Source organism: Salvelinus namaycush, unplaced genomic scaffold (assembly GCF_016432855.1).
Source record: "Salvelinus namaycush isolate Seneca unplaced genomic scaffold, SaNama_1.0 Scaffold372, whole genome shotgun sequence".
Taxonomy (NCBI): Eukaryota; Metazoa; Chordata; class Actinopteri; order Salmoniformes; family Salmonidae; genus Salvelinus; species Salvelinus namaycush.
The window spans coordinates 139,601-150,068 of record NW_024060697.1 but is presented as its reverse complement, the minus strand read 5'-3'; the positions used below and the strand labels follow the sequence as shown (position 1 = coordinate 150,068).

General features: G+C 43.0%; 1 protein-coding gene across 1 annotated transcript in view; it reads left to right on the top strand.

Annotated features, from left to right (window-relative positions):
* Positions 1–5,488: 5,488 nt before the first annotated feature.
* Positions 5,489–10,468, top strand: part of ulk4 (unc-51 like kinase 4) — a 123,306-nt gene continuing 118,326 nt past the window's right edge. Inside the window, exons 1-9 of the mRNA XM_038985751.1 lie at positions 5,489–5,567; positions 5,926–6,063; positions 6,231–6,330; positions 6,475–6,614; positions 6,865–7,030; positions 8,473–8,574; positions 8,787–8,870; positions 8,961–9,036; positions 9,496–9,597. Of these exons, the coding sequence (XP_038841679.1) occupies positions 5,926–6,063; positions 6,231–6,330; positions 6,475–6,614; positions 6,865–7,030; positions 8,473–8,574; positions 8,787–8,870; positions 8,961–9,036; positions 9,496–9,597 (908 nt within the window). The 5' untranslated portion in view covers positions 5,489–5,567. The remainder of the gene's footprint in view (positions 5,568–5,925; positions 6,064–6,230; positions 6,331–6,474; positions 6,615–6,864; positions 7,031–8,472; positions 8,575–8,786; positions 8,871–8,960; positions 9,037–9,495; positions 9,598–10,468) is intronic.

Here is a 10,468-nt window from a genome sequence, read left to right as displayed (position 1 = left end):
TGTGAGTGTGTCCAAAATCCACGCTGATCGCTACCGGTGTCACATTCCACTTGAACGCATCGAACATGATGACATCCCTCTCCTCACAGCTGGAGGGTGCTATAGCTCTTGAAAACCCGTATTGTCTGTAGGGGTTTTCATCAGTTAGCTTCGCACATTGTTGGATGTGTGTGAACTACAATTCCCGACACTGTGCTTTAACGTTTAGAAGCATCAATAATCATCACTTGCAAAACGTTTTTCAAAACATATGCTCCTTATCTTTCATATCAGTGAGAAATAATATTTCAAATAAAAACGATACACTTAGCCTACTGCACAGATCCATAAGCTGTGTGTGTGCCAGTTGACGAACTACACTTTCTCCACAGTTACATTTACACACAGTTGTTAGGAAGACACGCTAGATAACTAATTAGCACAGGTGGCCGACATGGAGATATGGTTATGTGGAAACACTATGTTTTGGGACACTGTAAAGTCCATAGAGAATAAGAGCACCTCCTCCCAGCTGCCCACTGCACTGAGGATAGGAAACATTGTCACCACCGATAAATCTACGGTAATCGATCACTTCAATAAGCATTTTTCTACGGCTGGCCATGCTTTCCACCTGGCTACCTCTACCCCCGGCCAATATCTCAGCACCCCCTGCAGCAACTTGCCCAAGGCCCCCCTTCTCCTACACCCAAATCCAGACAGCTGATGTTCTGAAAGAGCTGCAAAATCTGGATCTCTAGACATCAGCTGGGCTAGACAATCTGGACCCTCTCTTTCTAAAATTATCTGCCGAAATTGTTGCAACCGCTATTACTAGCCTATTCAACCTCTCTTTCGTGTTGTTTGAGATCCCCAAAGATTGGAAAGCACTCTAGACCCAAACTGTTATAGACCTATATCCATCCTGCCCTGCCTTTCTAAAATCTTCAAAAGCCAAGATCACCGACCATTTCGAATCTCACCGTATCTTCTCCACTATGCAATCTGGGTTCTGAGCTGGTCATGGGTGCACCTCAGCCACGCTCAAGGTCCTAAACAATATCCTAATCGCCATCGATAAAAGACAGTACTGTGCAGCCGTCTTCATCGACCTGGCCAAGGCCTTTGACTCTGTCAGTCACCGCATTCTTATCAGCAGACTCAATAGCCTTGGCTTCTCAAATGACTGCCTCGCCTGGTTCGTCAACTACTTTTCAGATAGAGTTCAGTGTGTCAAATCGGAGGGCCTGTTCTCCGGACTTCTGGCAGTCTCTATGGGGGTGCCACAGGGTTAAATTCCGGGCCGACTCTTTTCTCTGTATATATCAATGATGTCTGGTAATGGTGATTCTCTGATCCACCTCTACGCAGACGACACCATTCTGTATACATCTGGCCCTTCTTTGGACACTGTGCTAACAAACTAATAAAATAACCCTAACCTTATATAGGTGTGTAGTAATTTAACCTTTATTATTATTATCATTATTATTTCTCGCTGATAGGAAAAATATGTTCCATATGTTCTATCGAGCGTCTAGGGATCTTAACAAAACTCCCCCGACCAGAAGATAATATCGTCAATAGGCGCTAAAGCAGTTAGCATCTATGAATGGGTTAGGTGCTAGTGTGAAGGGAGGCGGCTACAGACTAATTCTGTCAAATGGTAGGCCTATTAAAGTACACTACTACATTCCATCTGTATAGTATGTGACCAGGCTAGACCTTGAAGACAGAGTAGAAAAGAATAGATCATAACTTCTTATGTCACCCACAAACACACACACACTCATACTCACGTTCTCACACACACAGGGGTCAACCATAGAGTAGCATACAGAGGTCAACCATAGAGTAGCGTACAGAGGTCAACCATAGAGTAGCGTACAGAGGTCAACCATAGAGTAGCGTACAGAGGTCAACCATAGAGTAGCGTACAGAGGTCAACCATAGAGTAGCGTACAGAGGTCAACCATAGAGTAGCGTACAGAGGTCAACCATAGAGTAGCGTACAGAGGTCAACCATAGAGTAGCGTTGTCACGTTCCTGACCTTATTTCCTTTGTTTTGTCTTTGTTTAGTTGGTCAGGACGTGAGCTGGGTGGGCATTCTATGTTATGTGTTTCTATGTTGGGTTCATTTTCAATTAGCCTGATATGGTTCTCAATCAGGGGCAGGTGTTTTACGTTTCCTCTGATTGAGAACCATATTAAGGTAGGCTGTTCTCACTGTTTGTTTGTGGGTGATTGTTCCTGTGTCAGTGTTTGTGCCACACGGGACTGGTTTCGTTCGTTTCGTTCATTTCATTCGTGTGTTCCTTCCTGTTCGTGCGTTCATGTTATATGTTCACAAGTTCAGGTCTGTTAACGTCGTTTATTGTTTTGTAGTTTATCAAGTGTTTGTTCGTGTTCGTCTTTCACAAATAAATCAAGATGTATTCACACTACGCTGCATATTGGTCCGATCCTTGCTCATCCTCAGACGAGGAGGAGGACAAGCGTTACAAGCGTACAGAGGTCAACCATAGAGTAGCGTACAGAGGTCAACCATAGAGTAGCGTACAGAGGTCAACCATAGAGTAGCGTACAGAGGTCAACCATAGAGTAGCGTACAGAGGTCAACCATAGAGTAGCGTACAGAGGTCAACCATAGAGTAGCGTACAGAGGTCAACCATAGAGTAGCGTACAGGGGTCAACCATAGAGTAGCGTACAGAAGTCAACCATAGAGTAGCGTACAGAGGTCAACCATAGAGTAGCGTACAGAAGTCAACCATAGAGTAGCGTACAGAGGTCAACCATAGAGTAGCGTACAGAGGTCAACCATAGAGTAGAGTACAGAGGTCAACCATAGAGTAGAGTACAGAGGTCAACCATAGAGTAGCGTACAGAGGTCAACCATAGAGTAGCGTACAGAGGTCAACCATAGAGTAGCGTACAGAGGTCAACCATAGAGTAGCGTACAGGGGTCAACCATAGAGTAGCGTACAGGGGTCAACCATAGAGTAGCGTACAGAGGTCAACCATAGAGTAGCGTACAGAGGTCAACCATAGAGTAGCGTAGGCCCTATCTGGAGCATGCTAGAGCATGTTAGCTACTGTCAAGCCTTGTTGGCAGTGGCACCTGACAATAGACTGTATGCATGTGACAATATTTTGATTTCATTGATCTGTATCCGTCACAAACGCAAGCATGTGCATGCTCTCTCTCTCTCTTTCTCACACGCACGCACACACACACACACACACACACACACCGAAAAAGAGAGGAGAGAGATTATGCCTACTGTATGTGGGACGTCTGAAAACACCAGAGAATAAAAGGCCCTTTGACCACTCAAAAGAACATCTGACCTTTATCTACTTGCTCTGCCCGACAACAAGCTTCACGTAATGTCTTCAAAATCCATTTTTATTGGTCACATACCCATATTTAGTAGATGTTATTGTGGGTGTAGCTAAATGCTTGTGTTCCTAGCTTCAACAGTGCAGTAGTATCTAACAATTCACAACAATGCACACAAATCTAAAAGTAAAATAATGGAATTAAGAAATCTATCAATATTAGGATGAGCAAAGTTGGAGTGGCATTGACTAAAATACAGTAGAATTGAATACAGTATATACATACGAAATGAGTAAAGCAGTATGTAAACATTATTAAAGTGACTAGTGTTCCATTATTAAAGTGACCAGTGATTCCATGTCTATGTATATGGAGCAGCAGCCTCTAAGGTGCAGGGTTGAGTAGCCGGCTAGTGATGGCTATTTAACCGTCTTGATGGCCTTGAGATAGAAGCTGTTTTTCAGTCTCTCGGTCCCAGCTTTGATGCACCTGTACTGACCTCGCCTTCTGGATGATAGCGGGGTGAACCAGCCATGGCTCAGTGGTTGATGTCCTTGATGATCTTTTTGGCCTTCCTGTGACATCGGGTGCTGTAGGTGTCCTGGAGGGCAGGCAGTGTGTGTTGGGCAGACCGCACCACCCTCTGGAGAGCCCTGCGGTTGCGGGTGGTGCAGTTGCCATACCAGGCGGTGATACAGCCCGACAGGATGCTCTCAATTGTGCATTTGTAAAAGTTTGTGAGGGTCTTAGGGGCCAAGACAAATTTCTTCAGCCTCCTGCGGTTGAAGAGGCGCTGTTGCACCTTTTTCACAACACTGTCTGTGTGGGTGGACCATTTCAGATTGTCAGTGATGTGTACGCAGAGGAACTAGAAGCTTTCCACCGTCTCCACTGCGGCCCAGTCAATATGGATAGAGGCATGCTCCCTCTGCTGTTTCCTGAAGTCCACGATCAGCTCCTTCGTTTTGTTGACATTGAGGAAGAGGTTATTTTCCAGGCACCACTCTGCCAGGGCCCTTACCTCCTCCATGTTCACACCAGTTCAGTAACAGTTCAGATTGAAGTTTACTGCCCTGTGCATTTAACCTTGCTTGCCCCTCTACAGTTTTCCCTCAATAGCTATCAAAGCCAGGTTAGGAACTAGGAAGTGGGCAGAGTGGGTGGGGACAGGCAGACAGACAAACAGACAGAGCACTAGAGAAAGAAAGGGAGACTTAGCTACTATACAATCTATCAGGTTCCAGGGATTTATTTTACACAGGATATAATAATGTAATGACCTGACTAGATCATAAAGGAACAATTGTCCAGACAGAGGATTGAGTTTACGAATTGACGGTTTATTAACCCAACTTTACACAGGCTACTGTTTGTCCGTAGCCCACACCAAATAAATGAAAGATACCCCACAAGCCAACCGTGACCTTCTCTTGTGAAGCCCAGACGTAAGAGGAAGAACAATGGCTAAACCTGGTCTTAACTTCCAATGCTCCATCCCCCTGCCCAACCCCGCTTCACGCCACTCCAACCACCAGGTAGCCCGGCATCAGAACATTCCAGGCATTCCCGTGATTGGCAGATAGCAGGTTGATTGGCATGTCGGACCCCGCGAACACTGGTAATACAAGACAACCCACTCATAGCCTAACACATAACACACCGCTGTCTGTGCGGGTCGCTACAATAATATAATAAAATATATAGCTAATTCATATAGAATACAATATCATATTTTAGGGTAAGGGTCTATCCCAGGTTGGAGGGATGGATCCAATAATTATCACCATATTTGCGAATGCTAGCTAGATCTATGTCCACAGTTTGAGTTGGCAGTCAAAATTATGTGGGCCTGCTTTGTCCAAAGATGTTTTAGTATGAAAACTCTGTGCTTTGTCTGTCTCTGTACACAAGAAGACGCATAACCTTGCATTGTGTGTGCACTATTGCCGCGTCCTTCCTTGTATCCTAGTAACCAAGGAATAGCTCATTCAGAGGTATTCAAGCAAAATAATGAAATACAATACGACACAAGTACATGCTTATTATGGATCCTTTTCCTACAACTTTTAAAGTTTAACATGAGTTTTACATCCATCAAATGTAAAAGATAAATAAAAAATGATTAGCTTAATTTTTCTTAAAACCATGTATTTTTACCCCCCTACAGTAGGAATGAAATGATCCAAAAGTGATATCCGGTAACAAACTTCGCGCTTTGAGTTTGAGTTCGAGGGGGGATTTGAAGGTAAAACAGCGCTTTTTAATAATATGTATTTTTATTATAAAGCAATTTAACTAGTTCGTGATATAGTTACAGTTAGTTTCTGGATTCTTGCATGTATTAACCTGTTTATCTGTTTATGGGAATTGGCTGTCTGGTTTTATGATTGAACTTGCATGGACCGTACAGTTGGTCTGCACAGCTTGCTTCTGTCAGTAAAACAGTTAAAGTTAGCGTTACCTAGCAAATTAGCTAGCAGTTAGCGACCTAGTTTAACTAGCTAAATGCAAATGCCATTTACTAGTTTCAACCTATACAAATGTGCTATTCACCCCCTGCAAGTGACCAACCACTTTCCCTAACTTGAGAATCTTCTGTGCAGATGGAAAACTTCATCCTGTATGAGGAAATTGGAACAGGACGCAAGTCAGTGGTTTATAAGGGGAGGAGGAAAGGAAGCATCAATTTTGTTGCAATTATTTGCAGTGACAAGTCAAAAAGACATGAAATTACAAACCACGTAAGTATCCAGCATCACTTCCTAGTAGTACACACATCCCTTTCAACTGGTTTTACTTAGTAACATTTTACAAGCATTTTGCTACACCCGCAATAACATCTGCTAAACGTGTATGTGACCAATACAATTTGATTTGAACACTGACTGAGCCCATGGTGTATCCACAGGTACGGCTAACTCATGACATAAAACATGAGAATGTGGTAACCTTCTATGAGTGGTATGAAACCAGCAACCATCTTTGGCTTGTAGTGGAACTGTGCACAGGTGAGATGCTTATTTGGTACTGTAAGAATACCATCGTTACCTTATGTCAACCTTTTACCTTTACGTTTCACAAAGTATGAATGTGATTTGATAGTGTATAATGGTAGGATAATAATAATCATTCAGAATTTCTCTATATTTTAGGGGGTTCACTGGAGTCAGTCATCACCCAGGATGAGTGCCTGTCAGAAGATGTAGTGAGGGAATTTGCCATCGATCTGGTCAAAGGCTTGAGATACATCCATGATGCTGGTATCGTGTTCTCTGACCTCACTCCCTCCAAGGTGCGGTACAGTATAGATGTCCTGACTCTCTAATTTTCAATTGGTCAAACAATCAACTCTATATCGAGGCTCATCTGACATTTAATACATTCTATAGATCAAACCATCCTAACACTTTACACCCAATGAGCTCCTTTTGTCAACTAAGCAATGCTGATTATTTCTAGCCAAACATTTATTCTGTGTCTCAGTTTTGATTTCATGAAGTCAATGGAATTTGATTATGACCTTGTGTTTTTTCCTCCTATAGATCTTGTTGGATGGCCCTGGCACATTGAAGTACTCTAACTTCTGCCTGTCTAAAGCTGAGGGGGAGAATCTGGAGGAGTTTTTTGCTTTAGTCACAGCAGAGGAAACAGGTGGAGGGGATGGCAAAGAAAACACATCAAGAAGAAATATCAAGAACAGAATCCAAGGTGACCCTTACAGTACATATTGTTATACCATGGCATTGTTGAATACTTGTATCTGATTGGCTTGAAGGGCATTCTAGAGCGTGCATAATTTCCCTATAACGCATGGTATATCCCAACGGTAGAATTCAATGGCTTTAGTTCATTCTTACATGTTCTATGTTTGAGCTGCTTTTGAAAGCATAAGTCGAATTGAAAACATTATTGGCATTGTTGAATTAGATTTTCATAATAGCAAGCTAGGACTGATAGTTTGGTTAGCTAAACTAGGAAGTCTGTTTGTTTGGTTACCAAGGCAACTACTGTAGCTATCTAGTAAACTTGCTAGCTACGTCAGTGGATGTTGAACACATTTCTACCGGCAAATGTGTTCAATTATGGCCATGGTATAAAAGGGATAATCAACTTGGGGCTCAATGCGTTCTCTGGAAAATAATGCAACTCCGTGGAAGGTTAGTTCCACTCCACTAGCGCGTCGTTCCTGATTTTCCATAGAACACATAGCCCCTCATTGATTATCCCTTACTTATTGGATGTTTACTAGAATGTTCTATCACATATCCTATTGTCGCTACACAGGGTCGCTACATTGTTCGCAGGACAAACTCAGCATGTTTAATTACACTGGTGTCAGAAGAGAAGTGGGATCCAACTTCTGACCCCAGTGTAATGAAACAGGCAGGGAGAGTGATTCAACTTCTGACCCCAGTGTAATGAAACAGGCAGGGAGAGTGATCCAACTTCTGACCCCAGTGTAATGAAACAGGCAGGGAGAGTGATCCAACTTCTGACCCAAGTGTAATGAAACAGGCAGGGAGAGTGATCCAACTTCTGACCCCAGTGTAATGAAACAGGCAGGGAGAGTGATCCAACTTCTGACCCCAGTGTAATGAAACAGGCAGGGAGAGTGATTCAACTTCTGACCCCAGTGTAATGAAAGGCAGGGAGAGTGATCCAACTTCTGACCCCAGTGTAATGAAACAGGCAGGGAGAGTGATCCAACTTCTGACCCCAGTGTAATGAAACAGGAAGGGCGAGTGATCCAACTTCTGACCCCAGTGTAATGAAACAGGAAGGGCGAGTGATCCAACTTCTGACCCCAGTGTAATGAAACAGGAAGGGCGAGTGATCCAACTTCTGACCCCAGTGTAATGAAACAGGAAGGGAGAGTGATCCAACTTCTGACCCCAGTGTAATGAAACAGGAAGGGAGAGTGATCCAACTTCTGACCCCAGTGTAATGAAACAGGCAGGGAGAGTGAGCTTGCCCGCGGTGGTCGATGAACCCTCAACCTTCTGGCCCAAAGTCACAAAAGCATGCTCAAGTGGCAGAGTCGATATCCGCGCTTATAAACACAGGGTCGCCACAATATCATATATCATATGTTATATCATATCACGGTTTTCAATATATTGTATAATGGATATGTCTTTGTCTTTCTTCAGGGTCTCCAATATACTGTGCACCAGAGGTGGTCAAAGGGGGGGACCACAGTATCAGTAGTGATCTGTGGGCCCTGGGCTGTATATTCTATGAGATGTTTTCAGGTACTCATCAAATCACTTGGGCTGTGTCCCAGATCTGTTTGTCATCTTGCCAACTCCTTTGCTCGTTGTCATTACAATTAGTGGCATGTAGTTGGCACAGTAGCACAAACAGACTGGCAGTCAGGCTATCAAATCACTTGATTTATTGACATTAATAACAGTACTCATTTCATACCTAAATACTTCTGTCTTGTTTTGCGGTCATTTGTCAGGAAAACCACCATTCTTCTCCGAGACGTTTTCTGAGTTGATTGAGCTGATATTACTTCAGGATCCTCAATCTCCAAGGCAAACGGGTAAAATGCCAATTTTTATTGCTTAACAAAATATGTTTTATTGTCATAAGAGCATCTTAATTATAGTCCATATGGTCTTTGTTGTTAAAGGGGCTTCTTCCTGCAAGCCTACACAAGAGTTCCAAAGCCTGCTTAAAGGTTTGCTTCAGAAAGACCCTCAGAAGAGGTACGTCCCTACTCCCTTCACCAAATCACATTCTTGGTTTGAAGTTTCTATGATGGATAATTCATATTATCCCTTTGGAAAGAGCTTTGGAAGAGCTTTTTTTATTATGACCTTTGGAAAGAGTGATACCTTGTCAGTTGCACAACTGAATGCCTTCAACAGAAATGTGTTTTTTGCATTTAACCCAACCCCTTTAAATCAGAGCGGTGTGGGGGGCTGCCTTAATCGACGTCATCGGTGCCCAAGGAGCAGTTGTTGTTGGGGTTTAATTGCCTTGCTCAAGAGCAGAACGGCAGATTTTTCCACCTTGCTAGCTCAGGGATTCGAAGCAGCGACCTTTCGGTGACCCGCCCAACGCTCTTAACCACTAGGCTACCTGTGTAGGACAAGTGGGCCGACATAAGTTTGGTCAGAAAGAGAGGGCTTTATTAGACTTCAGCTTTTAACTGTTCTCCTCAGGATAAGCTGGACTCAGTTACTGGTCCACCCATTCTGGAGAGGAGTGTTCTCTGAGGTCCACACCAGCGAGGAGGAAGAAGAAGATGTCTCATTCAGCTCCAGGTAATGTTTATGTTTCATATAACCATCAGGGCCTTTATTCACAAAGCGTCTAGGAGTGCTGATTTAGGATCTGTTTTGCCTTTTAGATCACAATGAATAAGATTACATGGACAGGAGGGAACTGATCCTAGATCAGTACACTTATTCTGAGATGCTTTGTGAATACAGGCCTGGTCTCAGTCTCGTTTCCTCAAAGGAGTTACCTCATTACGCTCCCTGGTGGTATGCACCATTTCCTCTAATTGTGGCCCCTGGTCTCAACACTAAGCATTATGTTGGGTCTTTCATGTTTGGACATGATTTACATTTTAAACATCAAATCAAATTTCAAATCCAAGTTTATTTGTAACATGCTGAATTTTAGCTTTTTATTGATCCCCTTAAAGGGATACTTCAGGATTTTGGCAATGAACTTGTGAATACCATTTTTCTATCTCTGCGTGCATTTTGAAGGAAGTTGCTAACTAGCGCTAGCGCAACGACTGGAAGTCTATCATGCTAACAGATACCATAGACTGCTTGTTAGCATTAGTTTGCAAAACTACCTCTAACTTTCTTCATACTGGATGCAGATACTGTACATAAAAATGGTATCAACAAGTTCATCTGACTCTGGGGAAGTAGATAAAGGACCTCATTGCCAAAATACCAAAGTATCCCTTTAAAGTCTAAACCTTTGTTCTGCAATTGTAGGAAATGGACTTGTACAGCAAGCATTTGTCTGCCAATGTTAGTTTAATGTACATAGACAGGTCATTTATAAACTGTTTGAGAAGCTCTGTCTCACCTGTTTCAACGCCAAACAATGTTGTGCAGTTGCATATCTCCCTCCCCGGCCTTTTCTCATGACATAACTTCTTGAGAATGCATG